This window comes from Podarcis muralis, chromosome 4 (assembly GCF_964188315.1).
Source record: "Podarcis muralis chromosome 4, rPodMur119.hap1.1, whole genome shotgun sequence".
Lineage (NCBI taxonomy): Eukaryota > Metazoa > Chordata > Lepidosauria > Squamata > Lacertidae > Podarcis > Podarcis muralis.
In genome coordinates this window covers 21357952-21377046 of record NC_135658.1, presented here as the reverse complement: position 1 = coordinate 21377046, position 19095 = coordinate 21357952, and the positions used below count along the sequence as shown (strand labels likewise).

General features: G+C 40.2%; 1 protein-coding gene across 1 annotated transcript in view; it reads right to left on the bottom strand.

Moving 5' to 3' along the window:
• The window catches only part of DYNC2H1 (dynein cytoplasmic 2 heavy chain 1), a 152673-nt gene that overhangs the window by 27779 nt on the left and 105799 nt on the right, over positions 1–19095 (bottom strand). Inside the window, exons 78-82 of the mRNA XM_028726169.2 lie at positions 18780–18890; positions 17792–17947; positions 16483–16558; positions 12595–12806; positions 11777–11881 (exon numbers count right to left, since the gene is read on the bottom strand). Of these exons, the coding sequence (XP_028582002.2) occupies positions 11777–11881; positions 12595–12806; positions 16483–16558; positions 17792–17947; positions 18780–18890 (660 nt within the window). The remainder of the gene's footprint in view (positions 1–11776; positions 11882–12594; positions 12807–16482; positions 16559–17791; positions 17948–18779; positions 18891–19095) is intronic.

Sequence of the window (19095 nt, the reverse complement as noted above, 5' to 3'; positions counted from 1 at the left end):
TGCGAGGAGGGAGGAGGAGGAAGAGGAGGGGGACTCTTCTGTGCTGCTTGGCGGTGGAACATCAGCAGCACGGTCATGGACACCCTGGGGTAGGGGCCCTTCCCGGCGGGGACACTGCAGCCGCTCCCCACAAGCTGAGACCCAGCGCCGGCAGGACACCCCCTCCCCAGCCCAGCCTGCTCCATCTGAACATGGTGAGTAGAGGTATCTCAGCCGCTCTGTCTCTGAGGGAGTGTGCGCATGCGTGCACATGTGGTCCAGCCCGCCACAAGTTCTGAGGGACAGTGAACCGGCCCCTCACAGAAAAAGTTTGCTGACCCCTGGTCTTGCTGCTATCACTATTGAGGCAAAGATGCTGGCATTTGTTTGGGCCTATAGAGAGAGGCAGCTGTAAGAATGCTATGCACACCCCTCATGCGCCTGTCTTGCAATAAGCCTCACTAGAGGCTCTGGTGAAGGGGGGGGGGAATCTTTCCAACAAGGAATATTAAAAAAATAAGCTGCATTTATTAGTTTTAATCTTAGCAAGAAATCATGAATTGTTATGCATTTTTTCCCACAGCAATGCAGTAGCATTGCCCATACTGACATTTATTTATCTTATCAATATTTACAGGCTGCCCTGTAACAGAGCTGTCAGGGTAGCTCCCAAGAAGAAATGAAACAATTTTAAATTCAAGATCAATAAAATAGCGGCATGTTTATTTTCTGTTTACATGTTATTTAAAGTGGTTGTTTCTTCTAAGATTTTAAAACTACAGTGTAGTTCCTGTTTTGCTTGGCCACACAGAACTTTTGAAATAAATAAACATTAATCTTTCTCTAGGGCAAACTATTTAGTTGTTAAATAGTCAGAATTATCCACTTAAAGTCCACCAGTGCATTTTTGATTGATTTTCTAATCTTGAAAAATGTGTGATGATGCACTGTTTCATTTTCTTTGTTTGTCTGATAAATTATGTACTGTTGTTTGGTTCAGTGAAAGCAAATTAAAATAATTTATCAGAGTTGCTAGAACATGAAGCCTCACTAGTTGGTAGTCTGTGGAAGTATTATTTTAACTTTTATAATTGTTGCTATTGATTAATTTGCTAAATATTGAAGAAAACAAATTCAAGCTTTAAAAGGAACATAGACACAAATGGGAATTTTTTTTTTAACATTTCCATTCTCAAACTAGATACAAAAATTTTTGAATTTTGATGGAAATGCATCACTTAACTTATTGGGAATGTTTTGTTCCCTTGAAAATCGAAAATGCAACCTTGCTTTTTCTGAGCAGAAGCAATATTTCTGCTACTAGATAAAAGAGATTTATACTAAGCCATATACCGTATTTTTCCGTGTATAAAACACCCCAGTGTATAAGATAACCCCTAATTTTTGAGCCCAAAATTAAGAAATAAATATTTTAAACATTCCATGTATAAGAAGACCCCAAATTTTAAACTTTAAAAAATGGGGGGAAATATATTCTTATACATGGGAAAATACAGTAATTAGATGCCCCCCTCCTATTCCTCCCAACATATATAGGATTACAAAAAAAATCCTGTCAAATGAGTATATTTTATTGCACTCATATTAGCCGAACTAATCTTTATCTGGTCTCTTAAGAGGAGCAAAATGAAGGTGAAGACTAGTAATTATTTCTTTCATAGGCCAAAACAGAAAAAAGTTTCTCACGCCCTTAGCTGAGTGGTTAACATAACACCAATTTTTTTAAAAAGCTCAGGGTGAATCCTGGAAGTTACACACTGGTTACTTTAATGCTTGTTTCTGGAAAACTGAAAGAGGGGAAAACACTCTAAACCACTATGAACCAATAATGCACTCTGTTTCTAAAGAAAAGAACCCTCAAACAAGCAAAGAAACCACCTTTGTATATAAAAAAAATCTTAGCTTGTGACTGAAGTTCTTGCAATCTAAACAACAATCTAAGTACTAGCGGAAAAAGTGCTGTGGAGTTCAAATGAGAATGCAAAGGGCAAGCTGGAAGCCTGGAAAGCAAACTTGGGGTTAGAAAGGCCAGAAATTGAGGAGGTGCTTGCACACTATTTCTTCTTAAGAAAAGTAGAGCCTTTTCCATGGCACAATGCAATGTTAGTGCTGAAAATCCTCTCTCATCCTGAACTTCATAATACTATGTGGCAGTCCTAACCCACCTGAGTTAAATAATTCTACCTTACATTCTAGTTCATGGGCAGGCAAACTAAGGCCAGGGGCCAGATCCGGCCCAATCGGCTTCTGAATCTGGCCCACGGACAGTCCGGGAATCAGCATGTTTTTACATGAGTAGAATGTGTCCTTTTATTTAAAATGCATCTCTGGGTTATTCTGTGGGGCATAGGAATTTGTTCATTCCCCCCCCCCCCCCAAAAAAAAAAAATATAGTCCGGCCCCCCACAAGGTCTGAGGGACAGTGGACCGGCCCCCTGCTGAATAAGTTTTCTGACCCCTGTTCTTTCCCATCCATTAATGAACTAAGCCACTAGATGCAAAGGTTGATAGGAAAGGCTCTCTATACACATGAATACAGAAAGGGTTGATTTTCATAAGAAATGTACAATTTAAATGATAAAATCTGAACTGGAAAATAATATATGAACTAAAAGTTGCTTTAATTTTTAGTAACTACATGCATATGTTTAAGTTAATTTTTATATATATTAAAAAATTGATTCTGTTCTGTCTGCAATGTAGTTTAGCTACAGATTTCCCCTACTCTATATTAAATATGGCTAAACCATTTGTTTATTTAAGCAAATCTACTCAACAGTTTTAACAAGTCACAGAATGTAAACATACATTAAATTCAAAGATAAGTGACAAAGATGAGTTTTGTACAGCTTCTGCAGAATTATCTCTTCAAAACTCTGTGGCAGACTTTTGTACTAAAGTACAAAATCTTTAATGACTTGATTATTTTTTTCTTATAAAATCAGCCAATAAACCTTCTTCTACATTTTCACCTCCCCATCAATAGGAAAATAAAAAGGCAAGTACTCTACTGCCACCTACCATATTTAGTTACTGTATAATATATGTGACAGAAATGTTATTTCCTCAGATTTTATCACCTCGCTTGAAAATATACTATTTTTTACCATGTTAATGGCAACAGACAGTTTTCAAAATAGGTAGCAGCATCTAAAAATTATGTTATGTGCCCTGAATAAACACTAGCAAAGAAACTCATGAAAGATGACCCTGATTCAATCCAAACACAGAAAAGCTATTTTCAGTCACATGGTCCACTTTTGATGAATGTAAAATGGAACCTATTTTCCAATGCAGTGATTTCCTGCCTCTACTTAACTGCAAGAAAGACTCTTTGGGGAGGTACATATAAACAACTTATTCTTCTCCTAGCCTTTTGCTGGAGCAGGCTGAGGTGTCAAATTATATTTTGCTTCATCTGTACTTTACTGGCTTTCATCGTCTGAAAGAATAGCTTTCTGACAGTAAAGACAGTGGAATGGACGCCCTCGGGAGGTGGTGGAGTCTCTGTCATTAAGCAGAGGTTTGATGTTAATCTGTCATGGGTGCTTTAGCTGAGTTTCCTGCATTGAGGGGGATGGGACTAGATACTCTGGGGATCCCTTCCAACTCCACAATTCTATGACTGTAACTGCTGTGCTTACTAATAAGTATAGGTAAAGGACCCCTGGACACTTAAGTCCAGAATTCAACTATGGGGTGGGGCGCTCATCTCTGTTTCCAGGCCAAGGGAGCCTGGAGGTTTGTCCGCAGACAGCTTTTCCGGGTCATGCGGCCAGCATGACTAAACTGCTTCTGGTGCAACGGGACACCATGACGGAAGCCAGAGCGCATGTTTACCTTCCCATTGCAGCGGTACCTATTTATCTTCTTGCACTGGTATGCTTTTGAATGGCTAGGTTGGCAGGAACTGGGAAAGAGCAACGGGAGGTCACTCCGTTGCATGGATTTGAGCTGCCTACTTTTGATCGGCAAACCCAAGAGGTTCAGTGGTTTAGACCACAGCGCCACCCATCTATATCTATCTATCTATCTATGTGGTGCTGTGGTATATGCTAGCACAGTACTTAGTGTTAAGGATACATCTGTACTGGACAAAATTATGGGTAGGTCCATATTGGAAACCTCAACTTATGCAGCGAGAGGAAGGTTAGATAAGAAGCAATAGTGCACTGTTCTATGTCAGGGCTGGCAGGTTGAAAGCACACTCAAGGTGGTCAACCCTGAAGACAGGCAGCACATGGCAAATGAGTGTAGAGAGTGCAGGGTGAGGCAAAGCAGCTGGTGGACAAACAAGGTCAGAGGATCCGTAGAAGAATCTGAGGATTTTAGGCCAAGGTGAAAACAGAAAACCTTCAGCTCTTGTGCCAGCTGACAAATGGCTTAATCATACTGGTCATGTCAGCTAAGAGGCTGCAGTACTTCCTTCTGGCTACCTTCATTGCCAATGGAAAACACGTACAAGACACCAGTTGCTCGCTAGTTTGGCAAGCTGACACTAATTGTTGTTAACCAGTTCTCCTTGTCAGCAGTTCTACCATGAGAGAACCATATCTGAGGGAGTGTGTAAGAAACTGGCTGGATCAGATCCCTAATTTGCAGTACAAATAATGTTACATGGAAAGAAACCTTCAGTCAACATCCTTCCAGAAAAGAATGCTAAAGACTTAAGCCCTAATGTTAAAATCCTTTGTCTCTTGTAATGTGACACTCCTGAAAATGAATTGTTTGTATTTTGGGAAGCTTCCTGGTGCTTAGTTAGATTTAATGTTTGTATTAAGTTAAGTATTTAAATCGAGGGTTACATGAAATCCAACGTTTTACAAATGTTTAAAAAAAGAAAACTGGGATTCTTTCTGTAAGCCTGCCATGAAATGTGTTTTTAAGTATGAAAAATTAAACTGCATAAGCTTCCTCAGTGCTTACACCAAATGTCATTTACATTTTTTATCATTTATTTACTTATATCACTGAGAACTTGACTAAGGATCTGTTAGCATGAGACAGTACTAAAGATTCGTAACTACAATAATGGCACTCTTTGTCAGGATAGTGAATATTATGAGAACATAGATTGTCTCAGTATCCTTCCAATATGCATTCTAGTCTTGTGCATGTCCAAACTATAATTTATGGCAGTGATTTGCAAGATGAGGTTTTTACTAAGTATCAGAAGTAAAATGTGCAGGCTTTATACTATGTCAAGGAACTGCATCAGCATATTTTTCAAGGGAATTAGGTCTTAAAAGCTTGAATACAAATCACAGGAGACATGCTAGCTTATGCAATTTTAACTTAAGCAAACTAAAAGTGAACCTCTCTGTCACAGTGAAAAACCCATTCATTCTGCCAGCTGTGAATATGAATATCATCAAAGTTCAAAACTATGTGCCACTTGTTTCTGTGAAGAGGCCATGTACTGCATTTTATTAGGAATACAGTCAGTTAGTCTTTATCTGTATATAACCGTAAGTCATTATAAATAAGCCAAAAATGAAAAGAAAAAGGAGACCAACAAGCAAACTGATATACTGTGTGTGAATAAACCAAGGGAGTACATTCATTTGTACTGCCCCAGTTACAAAACACAGGGAGACATAGACCCGGTTTGCACCCCTCCTTGCACCTAAGAAACTTGTCAGACATGCAATGCCACTAGATGTTCCATGGCTAGGTAAAATATTTGAATAGGGCATATGCATGTAAAATACAGCATATGAAGGTCTACAGATCACATTGATATTCTAGATAAGATCCATTATTTGGCCATAAAGTCTGGGCCTACATACAATTGATTTTATACATGAACACTGTTATGAAGCATTACACCCATGACTGAAGGAGGAAAGTTCTGCCAGTTGGGAAGGAGGCAAAGCACTTTCTAGCTCCACCACCATACAATAAAGTGAGGATGAGAGAGTTGCTGCTGGGCATGGATGCTGCTGTGAGAAGCAGAGAAAAAACTCTGCTAAAATTCAGGCTTTCTTCTCTCTCTGTGCAGCAGTGGCAGCAGGTGGGGGGGAGACAAAGGAGAGAAAGGAGCTTATTTCGCCCTTGCAGCCCCGCCCACCCCCCATGACTGCCACAAACTGCTCTCTGAAGTGCCCCCACTCCATTGAACATTGCTGCTGAGACAAGTGATGGAAGGGTGAGATGCTTCAGAGAGCAGTTTGGCAAACTTCTCTCTGAAGTGCCTCCCGCACTCCTTTAAAAGGGGGTGGGATAGCCTGTGAGGGGATAGGCAAATGGGTGGCTTAAGGTATAAAGAGAGGATGGGTTGGCCACGTGTTGGGAAAGGGGGGTTGGCAAAGGGAATGGCAAGGGGAGCAAACAGGGGAGGTTGCCCGTAGTAATAAGGTATATCTGTCTAGATCCAGCAGCAGCAGCAGCAGCAGCAGCAGCAGCAAAAACAGCACTTCCTCAGTATCTGTATAACTTGCAGGCAGAAAAAATGTCCTGGTTCTGTTCAGTCATTTGTTATATGGATTTATTCTGCTTTGCATCTCACTTCTCCAATTTAACTAAGAATGTATAGTAACTTTGTTTGCATGTAACACTGTCAACAGGGACGCGGGTGGCGCTGTGGGTTAAACCACAGAGCCTAGGACTTGCTGATCAGAAGGTCGGCGGTTCGAATCCCCGCGACGGGGTGAGCTCCCGTTGCTCGGTCCCAGCTCCTGCCAACCGAGCAGTTCAAAAGCACGTCAAAGTGCAAGTAGATAAATAGGTACCGCTCCGGCGGAGAGGTAAACGGCTTTTCCGTGTGTTGCTCTGGTTCACCATAAGCGGCTTAGTCATGCTGGCCACATGACCCAGAAGCTGTACGCTGGCTCCCTCGGCCAATAAAGCGAGATGAGCGCCACAACCCCAGAGTCGGTCACGACTGGACCTAATGGTCAGGGGTCCCTTTACCTTCACCTCTTTAACCCTAAGTCAAATCATTTTCAAGCTGCCTCTCTAGTACTGGAAGCTAAACCATGGCTTGCCTTAACATCTGTTTAGCCTCAGTTATGCTGTTTTCTCTTCCAAACAAACCACAAGCAGTAAGCCCAGAACAAACCTTGGTTAATGCTCATTGTTTGTTTGGAGCAAGGCAAACCACAAGCTCTGATTTGGATGTAACACAAAGCCAAAACAATGCTTCACTCTCAATCTTAGGCAGGAGGAGGAGGCTGAAATGGCCAGCATGTTCTCACTATTCACCAACATGTAGCATGCAGGTGGCCCAGAACATTGATGCAACACCAGTACACTGGTAAAACACCACACGCCCTTGACAGAACCCTACATTCAATCCCATCAAGTAATTGTGTTGTGGCAGTGTTTTATGAATGTGCACTGTGCACAGCTACACAAGTGCAAAATATGGCTCTAAAGAAGCTGGATGCGATCACAAATACAATCACATAAAATTGCTTTTGTGGTGTTTTTCAGTTTGTACAAGTGCACATATAAAGAGAAACTCAGAGGAAGGAACTGAAAGCCGAGGGAAGGCGAGCATGCTATGTGCTCTGTATAGTACCATGTACAGAAATCAGAGATTAAAAAATGGTACAATGTAGAATTCCAAATGCATTTGTTCCACTGAGGAAGCAAGTGCAAGTAAATCCAGACTCTAAAATCTAGGATGAAGCCCTCAGTATGAGATTCCCATAAAGTTGACAGTAACGGAGGTAATGAATATACTATTGTGTTTAGGCCACACATACGTAAGCACTGGTTGACTAGGATTCCAAGGTTTTTCTTCTGAGAAAGGCATTGCATAGAAATAAGCAATCTTCTGATAGCTTTCCTCAACAGAGGGAAATCAGCTTTTTAATTACCGTATTTTTCTGTGTATAAGATGCCCTCATTTATAAGACGCCCCCATTTTGGGGGACTCCAAATTAAGAAAACACCCCTTAGCATTACCCGCGTATAAGACAAGCCCCAATTTTAAACCTCATTTTTTTGGTAAAAAAACCTAGTCTTATACACGGAAAAATACGGTACTTTGGATATATATGATTCGGGATAAGAAGATGGTACCATTTCGAGAAACAAACTTCTTAAATCATCATGCACCATTTAGAAAAACAACTGGTTGTTTGGCTAAGATTTTCCCTTTTTCTTTTAGTAATGCTTGTTGTTAAGTATGAACTGGGTCAAGGTGTAGTCCAAGTGGTAAGTGCCATATCTGAAATCTCAGTATCTTTATATCAGAATTTAAACTAACATGGGCTAAGGGCAGGTTTCACTTTTTCATAGTGATTTTTCATTATTATAAAAATGCACACCTTGTTAATCAAAGACTTACAACTACTGTATTATCTGCTGTAAATGGCTGCTGCAACATGATGCAATGTTTCAAGGGCATCGTAAAGTATCTTTATGACAGGAATTTGCAAAGCTGAGGCTCAGAGCCGAGTTCAAAACTCCATATGGCAATAAGATAACTGAGTGTACGATTGAATAATAAAAAGCAAACAGTGCTTTATAAATGATTTCTGTATCCTTCAATTATGTGGACTAGAAGAAAACAGTGTGAATTTCATGGTTCAGGTCACGTTTATGAAAGGGTAATTTGCAGAGATCCTTGCATACAGTGATAATCGTGTCTGTGTGCATTTATATACCAAAGGCACATATGCAGAATGTCACTAACATTGCTTAGACAGAATACTGGAGTTTTCCTTTTGACTGACTATGCCACTCAGTTCGGAAATGCATTCGTGATGCAGTAAGATTTCAAAGGGGATCCCATGACTCTGCAGTATGCTGCATTGTGCTGCAGCGTATATTTGTATTCTGCATCAACGAAGGGCCAGCATGCTTCAACAATGGCTTTCCATGCAGAAAACACATTACAATCGAAATATAAAAAGCTAGAAATAAAAATGATTGTTTAAATGCTTAATTAAAGGATCACCAATATGATCCTTTCTCTTTACTTTTTGTTTAGGATGTAATGTTTAATACAGCAAAATGCATCCTGAAATAACCACCCCTTAATTCAGTTCACCTTTCTTATATGTTAAAGTAATTTATCAGAGGGCTGGATCTCCTGATAAAACAGGGACTTTTCTATTGCTTCTGATATATCTTGTAAAGAGTGATTGTGTACAGTATTTCTTCAGTTAAGTAGCAGTGAATTGGACGCAGACTTTGGTAAGCTGCAAATGGGCTCACAAAGTGAACCAAAGAGTAAGGCTATAACTCCTTTCTTGTCAAAAATGATTTACGGCTATTAATTGTCAATTAATCTTCATTAAATCTCAGAGAAACTCATTACACCTCAGTGTAACTGAGCTCTAACACAGACATTCCAAACATTTTTCACAGAATAAATTTTAAGTACTTGCATTTTCCTGTTCTTTTTGAATCTGAGAACAGTGCACCCAATACCCATCTCTCATGGATCTTTCAGCAGGATACCATGGCTGATGCTATCCAAAAGTCACCAAGATCTAAAACAAAAAAAAAATTCCTTCCAGTAGCACCTTAAAGACCAACTAAGTAGTTCTTGGTATGAGCTTTCGTGTGCATGCACACTTCTTCAGATACACACGAAAGCTCATACCAAGAACTACTTAGTTGGTCTTTAAGGTGCTACTGGAAGGAATTTTTTTTGTTTTGACTATGGCAGATGAACACGGCTACCTATCTGTCACCAAGATCTAGTAAGACCAACAAGGTCACATTTCCCCTCTCACTCTCCCTTTAGATGTCATCTATCAGCGCAACCAAGACAGATTCAGCCCCAAACAGATCTGGAGTGGATCTAGATAGTCACTTTCCTCCAGGAATGCCTTAGATAGTTCTATAGTAAAAGGTAAAGGGACCCCTGACCATTAGGTCCAGTCATCACCGACTCTGGGGTTGCGGCGCTCATCTCGCTTTATTGGCTGAGGGAGCCGGCGTTTGTCTGCAGACAGCTTCCAGGTCATGTGGCCAGCATGACTAAGCCACTTCTGGCGAACCAGAGCAGCACACGGAAACGCCGTTTACCTTCCCGCTGGAGCGGTACCTATTTATCTACTTGCACTTTGTGCTTTCGAACTGCTAGGTTGGCAGGAGCTGGGACCAAGCAACGGGAGCTCACCCCATTGCAGGGATTCGAACTGCCGACCTTCTGATCGGCAAGTCCTAGATCACCTGTGTCCCAGCACTATAGTAAGTTTTGTTTAATCACTGAATTAAATCTGCAGCCATTGTTTTCCATTTCTTTCTGTTACCAGAATCAGAACATTAGAAAATACACCAGATTTAATGGAACTCATGTATGAACAAGGTAAACTGATACACAGCTTTATTATGGCCATCTTTATGGTTTTTCTGGTGAGATGTTAGCTGCAAAAGCGTATCTCAGAAGCTAGCAGATTCTCACCTTCCATTTGCCTGGTGGAGAAGTGAATGCACACCACCAAAAGCAGCACTTTAATTGACTTACCCCAAATAGAAAGACATTAAACAATTGACTGGAGTCTAACATTGCACTCTAATCACTGTTGCAGAACCTTCTTTTGAGTATCTGTGCTGACAAGCAACTCAATGTACAATTAATATTGTTTGCACGCCACCTCAAACTTTGAGCAGTGCATGATTCCAAGGTTCCAGGTGTGAAGGACAGCGAAGACTGGTGTCTTTATGATATATGGCTTATTTACACGCTCACACATATACAACCTGAGCCTATGATGGAGGGGTTCACAGCATTAACACCCCAAGAGGGTTTTGCTTCTTCCATAGTCACAACCTTGGATTCTAGCAAAAATGTGGCAGAGCTCTGGCTCCCATCTGTCCAGCCTGCAAGCTTCTAATTGTCTATCATTAAATAGTTGAACTACTACATGATAATATTTTGTTTTAGGAAAAATTAGCTCAGCACATTTAAGATTTAGAGTTAGATAGTATGTATTGGAAGATGGTTTTTCTAGCTCCAATCCCCTTTTTGTATCCTAAAATAAAGCTGCAATTCCACACACACTCACCTGGTTCTAAGCCCCACTGAACACAGTGAGACTTACTTCTGAGTAGACAGACATATTATTTCACTGTAAAACTGATAACTATTTTCCATTCTCTGGCCATAGATCTGGCTCTGTGTCAATTGTTCTAAGTTTATTCCTTTGTGTGGATCTTCCAATGTAGCTGGACATATTCTAGCTAGTTATACAAACAATTCACATGAGGAATGTCTTGCCTGCTAAGTTTACTGAAAAAAATACTTTAATGTAGCTTGGAAATATTCAATAAAAACTACCTAATATTTGATAGCATATGATTTCATAAGATTCTAGGTAGCTGGAATATCATGAGGAATGAAATACAGAAAGAGGTCTTTATCATCACACTTCCCATTACTGTGATATATCAACATGATATATTCCCCAAATCTATGGCAGAGCGGCTGTCCATGACTCTACTAACAGATAAGATTTCCTCCTCATATGAAGAGAGAAATTCCTTCCATATATAGAGTCCTGGATAAGACAGAAGAAGCAACCAACACCTTCCTTACATTCATAAGATCAGCATGGTCTATACAACACAGGTTCAACACAACTGTTCTGAATATGAAGAGGCGTCAGATCCTTTATCTGAATCTCATCACCTTTGATCAATTATCCCTCTGAATGAATTTTTGTCCTTATTTTTCCCTAAAAAGGGAATGAGCCTGGAATCAATAAATCTCACTATCACAGTGAACCCTGTAAGATTTATTTTTGAACAGATATGATCTTTTTAGCAAGTGAGATTTGACATCTTGATAATAAACAAACAAACAAATGCTTACTAGAGAACTGGTCATTCGTTGAGATGAGCGAGCAATGTTGGCAGGCAAGCCAAAGAAATCAGGTTTATCATCTTCTGGAAGACTTTCAATAACATGACGGTAATCCTATGCAAAAAGGAAAACTGGTATTCAATATGTTAATAAAAAAATATCCGAGCACTCTTATTTTATTGAAAGGAAGAGAAACGTGGGTAATATACTTTGGAAATAAATTTCAGATTTAGATTTCAGTCTTTTGGTTATGTTCTTAGCCAGCTGAGTTCTGAATACACTAAAAAATATATAATTTTGAATGCACCCATAGATATGGTTAATATTATTAATCAATCTAAGTGACTTAATAAGCTTAAACTTGATAATAAAGTAACTACTGTAACAATAAAATCATTAGGGCTGTAATCCTATATACATTTCCTTGGGAGTAAGTTTGAGTGAGCTCAATTCAATTTACTTCTGAGTAAAAATTCTTAGAATAATGTGGTGATTAACAGTAAAACAACAAGAGTTGTTTTTAAAATGCAGCTTATCATATGCTCAAATCAGGAAAAGATGTCCGATGATTACCCACAATCCAAAAAAACAACGAGCCCATTTTTTATAGCTGTACTACTAGTTCTGATAGAATAAGGTAGCTGTAAGTCTCTAAGTCTGAGATTCTCTCAGTTCTGGTCAGCCTTCAGCATGCCAGCAGCCATAATAAAACCAGTCTTTAGTAGGTCTACAATTAAGCAACAAGAAGCATAATCACCTGCCAATTTAATAAAGCCAAAGAAAATTAATATTATTTTAACATCTGATAAGAAGGGACACATACTCACCAATATATTGCAGGAGCTAGGGAGAGTGATGGAATATGGAAATCTGCTCATCTTCTTGCCCCGGAAATTTGAGTCAGCAATGACTCTGGAATTAAAAAACTGTTCCAGGTATGATCTAAGGACTCTCATATCAAAGTAATTATCTATACGACCTCCATAAATAGCATTTTCCAATAAACCATGCACGAATTCCCACTGAAAATCTTTGGCGCCTGTAAATTATTAAATATGAAGCATGTAAAAATATGGCACAATGGCTTGGTTTCGGATTTCATCAATAAAGCAATCTTTAATACAGTGGGCAAATATATTCTGCCATGCAGTGACTCATGTCTATGCAGATGACCTAATGTTTTCGTTTAACTATGACATTACCTCCATTATAGATCCCTAAGGAGCCTTAACCATTCTGGCCTCAGGGACATTAAACAGTCCCTCTTTCCTTATAGCAAATCATAAGTATCCCCAGCAGCTGAGGATACACTCTAGAAAGTGAAATCTATCCTGTGGTACTTCGGTTTATGAACTTAATCCGTTCCGGAAGTCCGTTCTTAAACCAAAACGGTTCTTAAACCGAGGTGTGCTTTCCCTAATGAGGCCTCCCGCCACCGGTGCCCTTCCACCGTTCAGATTCCGTTCTTAGACCGAGGTAAAGTTCTCAAACCAAGACACTATGTCCAGTTTTGCGGAGTTTGTAAACCAAATCGTTCTTAAGCCGGACTCTTCTTAAACTGAGGTACCACTGTATACCAAATAAGAGAATGTAAAGACAATTTCTTGGAGCATATTCCCTCCCCTTCTCCAAAGTGCAGTAGGAATGAGAGACAGCCACTTCAAATGGAGAGTCCTTTTTTTCTCACCTGTTTACCTTCCTTCCCCAGTCTCAACAAAAACCTACTTAAACTTTTTCTGTGTGTGTGTTTAACGTACTGTTGTAGCTCTGCCTAACTTGGCAGCTATCTTTTAAATTTCCAAGTGATCTATTTCCAGATGTGTTGAGAAGAAAAGCGTGACAGAGAAAAATAGTCTGGCTGGGATTTTTGGGAAGTTGTGGGATATGCCCTTTCCCCACACTTTTTGGTGTTTGCATCTTTGCCTGTTTCAGGCTTGAGTTTTGGCATTATAGTTTTTCTTTCTTTCTGGAAGTGAGACTTAAAGTCTTTAGTTTCAAACAACCCACCACCTCATCAACCTGTACGCACTGATAACTTCCTCTGCCCAACCTCCCATAGTGTAACTTCCCACATAATGCGCAAGGTGGAAGCTTAGATTAGCTCCAGAGAAGTTGCTGATTTGGGATGAATTGTACCAACACAGAGGGAACTTGAGCTGCCTGATGCTTCAGTATTTCTTGAAAAAGGAACATCTCTCAAAGCGGGAGTGCCCTGGGCATTATTTTGAGTTATGCTCAGTCTTGGAAACCACTCCCAATGTTATTTTTAGGCTTTAAAATATGTGAAGCAAGAAGAAGAGGTCTCTGAGCATATGGCGGGAGAGAAAAAACTGACAGAGGAGATGCCTGCCTCCCAGAATTCTATGCTCTCCTGCCTTGTCACCAGATGAGATCATACCCAACCAGTGAATGGATTCTGACCGACGCAAATAGTGTTTTACCCTTGTTCCGGAGTAATTTCTATCTTACTGGTTACATGGGTGATGAATGAAAAGTGCTTCCAGGTGAAAGGAAGTGCATGGCACACCAAGATTCATACTGATAGGCATGGTAAACAGGTAAAGGGGCCCCCTGACCATTAGGTCCAGTCGTGGCTGACTCTGGGGTTGTGGCGCTCATCTCGCTTTATTGGCCGAGGGAGCCAGCGTACAGCTTCCGGGTCATGTGGCAGCGTACAGCTTCCGGGTCATGTGGCAGGAAGCGTACAGCTTCCGGGTCATGTGGTAGGTTGGCAGGAGCAGGGACTGAGCAACAGGAGCTCACCCAGTCTCGGGGATTCGAACCGCCGACCTTCTGATCGGCAAGTCCTAGGCTCTGTGGTTTAATCCACAGCGCCACCCGCGTCCCGATAGGCATGGTAAGGAGTTTAAAAATCCCCTATTCATCCACACCCCTCATCTAGCCATCCCCATGCTGTGTTGGGAAGAAGAATCTTCATCACTGAAACACAGTTTTCTGTAGGGTAGCAAAAGGCTGCTCTATTGTCTCCAGCAGCTTGACTTCTGTGTTGGGCAGGGAGGGAAAGAGGTTTCCTCTTTCCACCCAGCATGGACACTCAGAAAAGATACGTGCTATTAAGGTAAGATGGGAAATATGGAGGAGAAATGATTTTGAGAAGATGTGGAAGATATTTGTAGAATTCGTACCGTTAAAACGGAAAGGGCTCAAACCATCGCAAGAGGTGCTGAAATTATGGTAGGCTGGATACTTACAATGGTAAGGTCTTGGGGTGGGGTGCACATTTTTATTTATTTTTATTTATTATTATTGCGTTGTCAAAATAAAAATAAAATCAGGAGATGAAGGGTGGGAAGTCAAGCAGAAACTTTGCATGTTAAAAAGAAATTGTATATGATGATAAATGTTTTGAAATATTTACAGACTTAAATATTTGTATTCAAAGAAGCATCTTGCTGTACTAGATAAAGAGACCTTAGAGGCAACCAGCTGCCTTTTGTAGCTGCAATGGAAAAGGGAAAAACCCACTCAAGGCAGCCAGCTGCTTATTGCTGGCTCTGCTGCAACAGTGGCAAAAAAGCCCCCTGTAGCAGCCAGCTGGACTTCCCATTCCTCTTAAACTAATGGAACAAGTTCTTTGCAAGATTTAAAAGAATTACCGTATTTTCCCATGTGTAAGACAATGTTTTTTGCTAAAAAAAAATAGTCAAAAATTGGGGGTCATCTTACACACGGATGATGAATGCACAAGGGTTTGGGTTTGGGCTCTGGTGCGAGCGGCCAGGTGGTCAGTTTCACTCGTCCAAGCAGCCTGTGCATATCCTCGGAGGTAACAGATTGGAATTGATCCTTTGAAACTTGACCAGACAGGACTCTAAGCACTCTCCCGCCCTGGCCCCACTACCATGGTGGAATCTACCTCTTTCTGAATCTGAGCAACTTTATCTGCAAAAAAACCTTTGCAAAATCATTGCAGGAGATTTTGAGGTCCTCACCAGGCCCCAGTGGTGTAGGTGGTTCCGTTAGATTGTGAACCAAGGAAAAATATGGTAAAAACCAATCCTGTTCAGTCAGAAAGGAATCCAGCAGAATTTACCTCATGCTAAGTGTGAATAAAAGTGCACCCCTGTCACATCCTGCCCCATCAGGCAATGGGGTACCAAACATCCCTGTTGAATCTAGTGAAGCAAAACCTCAAACTTTCTACACTGAGACTGAGCTGGCTTAAGTATCGTGACCTCCTAATCTTTCAGAGAAGCATGTTTTAAATAATTAAACCCTCTAATTAACTTTGTACTGATACGTTTAAATGCATCCTTTTGGACATGATCAAATTTATCTGTCTATTATTTGGCATTTTTCGCAGTTATACATGCAGTTATGTTCACGTGACAAGTCAACCAATATTAGTCTTCATTCAAAGTTATCTGAATAACTACACATTTTTATAAAAATTGCCACATTCTTTTCCAAAGATTTTCTTATAAAGAGAAAATTCATGAATTGTTAATGTAAATATGCTTGTGAACTATTTAAGAATTAGTTTTAAACCACCCTCCGAGGAATGTCTTATTTTGAATTAGGGCAATAAACAATATTTTGGATCAATGCCTTTGCTGCTCCCCAAGTCTTTTCCGCAATTGTTATCCTTCCATTCCTTGTTAAGCTCAAATATCGGAAGCTCACATGGATTTATGGTTTTAGCAAAATGAAGTCAGACAATGAAATCAGAGTTCCCTGAGAACAAGATGACTCACCTTCAAAGAGTCTGTCAATAATGTCATACCCTGCACGAAGATCAGATAAAGAAAATTCATAAAATTTGGTCCAGCCCTGTAAGAGAAAAGGCAGTTTCTATTACTCATTATTAAATGTGCATGGCCATATGATGATAAGAAAATGTTCAAAACTATGTATCATGGAGAAACATAGTAAAAAAAAAAAAAGGAAAAGAAAACAGTACTGAGGCGCCCTAGATCAAAAACGTTCTACAGGTCTGAGTGAATGATTACTGACCAGCAAAGAACTTCCAAAACAGTCTGCTAACTTATAGATTGCCACCACCCAGATTTCTAGGACTGCTAGCTGTCCCAGAAAACACACAAGACACTGAACTTCTATGCCATTCAGGCCCTACATGCAAGGCAATGTTTCTGAGCAATGCAGAGATCCAGAATTCTTAATTAATTTACAATGCTTTTAGCCTGAATTTTGGGAAGAAGAAAAAAAATAATTGAGGAATAATGTTATTTTCAAATGCTTTAAAATTCAAAGGTCTCGGGGGGGAAAAACCCAAGTGTGAGGATCCAAATTAATCACAGGGGCACCACACAAGACAACAAGGGAGGGTTAGCTTTGGCAAGTGAGGAAAGAGTCTTATTTCATTTAAGTCATGGTGACCTCCCAAAGTAAAATAAGAGCAAGTATCAATTTTGTGGGGGGTAAAAAAAAAAACACCCCAAACTTGCCCTGGACAGCTTTCTCAAGGCATAGTTCCAAATCAAACAAATTGTAAGAATTTATGACAGCTGCATGGCCTGCAGGCATTTAAAACAGCTTCTTTCAACCAAAACTCCAGTTTGGGAAAACAAACCCCAGTTACTACATTGTAACAGTTCATTTTAGTACAAGTAAACAGTGGAAGCTAGTGGGGTTTATCGTGGGATCTTCTGTTAGGTGGACATGGAACAACAGCTATTATATGAAACAAGCTGTTTCTTTATAAAGCTTCTCCCATACAATAGAAATAATGTTAGCTTACAAAAAATAAAACTTCACTGAATTCAATTAGATCTACCCACCCACCCCCCTACTTTTTCAGCACTGGTCTTTGTGGTTCAATCTTTATAATAAATAATAATTATTATTTTTTATACCCCGCCCTTCCCAGTTCAGAAAACCGGGCTCAGGGCGGCTAACAACAAATTTAAAACACTTAATTGATTTAAAATCATGAAAGGGAAGGTGCACAATTTATTTTAAAATTAAAAATACATCTGAAATGAAAGGAAACAATTAGTAACCGAAAAACAAGATAAAAACATAAGCAATGAGTAAGACTCATACCTGAGGGATATAATTCCTTCTTTCTTGACATGCAGCATGAAACCAAGCCAGGCTAAAGAGAGCATGGGCTCGGGACAAATTCCCTTTTTTGCTAATTTGCTCTGGACTCCAAGATTCATAAGTTCGCAGTAAGTTCTTTTTCAGGCCTGGAGGTGCCTATGGAAGAAAATAAAGTCTTAGTATAAAAATAGTATCTGCAAGCAGAAGTCGTGCAATAGGGTTTTACTGTTCCTGTCCTCTCCTTCCCGCTACAGTGACACACAGCAGGGGACACAAAGAGTTACAATGGAGATGTTGTTGTTGTTGTTGTTTAGTCGTTTAGTCGTGTCCGACTCTTCGTGACCCCATGGACCAGAGCACGCCAGGCACTCCTGTCTTCCACTGCCTCCCGCAGTTTGGTCAGACTCATGCTGGTAGCTTCGAGAACACTATCCAACCATCTCGTCCTCTGTCGTCCCCTTCTCCTTGTGCCCTCCATCTTTCCCAACATCAGGGTCTTTTCCAGGGAGTCTTCTCTTCTCATGAGGTGGCCAAAGTATTGGAGTCTCAGCTTCAGGATCTGTCCTTCCAGTGAGCACTCAGGGCTGATTTCCTTCAGAATGGAGAAGTTTGATCTTCTTGCACTCCATGGGACTCTCAAGAGTCTCCTCCAACACCATGATTCAAAAGCATCAATTCTTCGGCGATCAGCCTTCTTTATGGTCCAGCTTTCACTTCCATACATAACTACTGGGAAAATAATAACTTTAACTATACAGACCTTCGTTGGCAAGGTGGAAAAACTGAGAGTAGGAACTTTACTGAGGGCCCCCAACTCCCAAAAGAGATTTTTCAAGGGCGGCAGTGAGAAAGAAGGCACAGGAAACCCCAGATTCCCCACTGGACATCTGCTCATATAACTCAGAATACAATCCTATGTGTTGCTTTAGGTGTCAATTTATTTGTTAATTCCCCACTATGTTATATTTTGCTGGTAATTTAATCTTGCCTCATATGTTATCTTCAGACTTGATTGAAGCAAAATAGGAGAAAATTTAGAATGGACTTCAGCAGTCAGCCAAAGACGAAAACCAGGCTGGGGTTGCAGATTATTCAGTTCCTGTAGAAAAGAAATGTATTTATATAAACAAACAAAAATTTAAGCAATACCACTGATGCACACGATTCCTGTCTGAAAACTTTGGGCAATAATTGATATTTTAACACACCAAAAGGTATTAGTGGAAGCACAAGCCTTATTCATCCAAAAATAATTTCAGGTTAATTTTAGTGTTGACTTAAGCAAAGGATATGAAACTATGGTT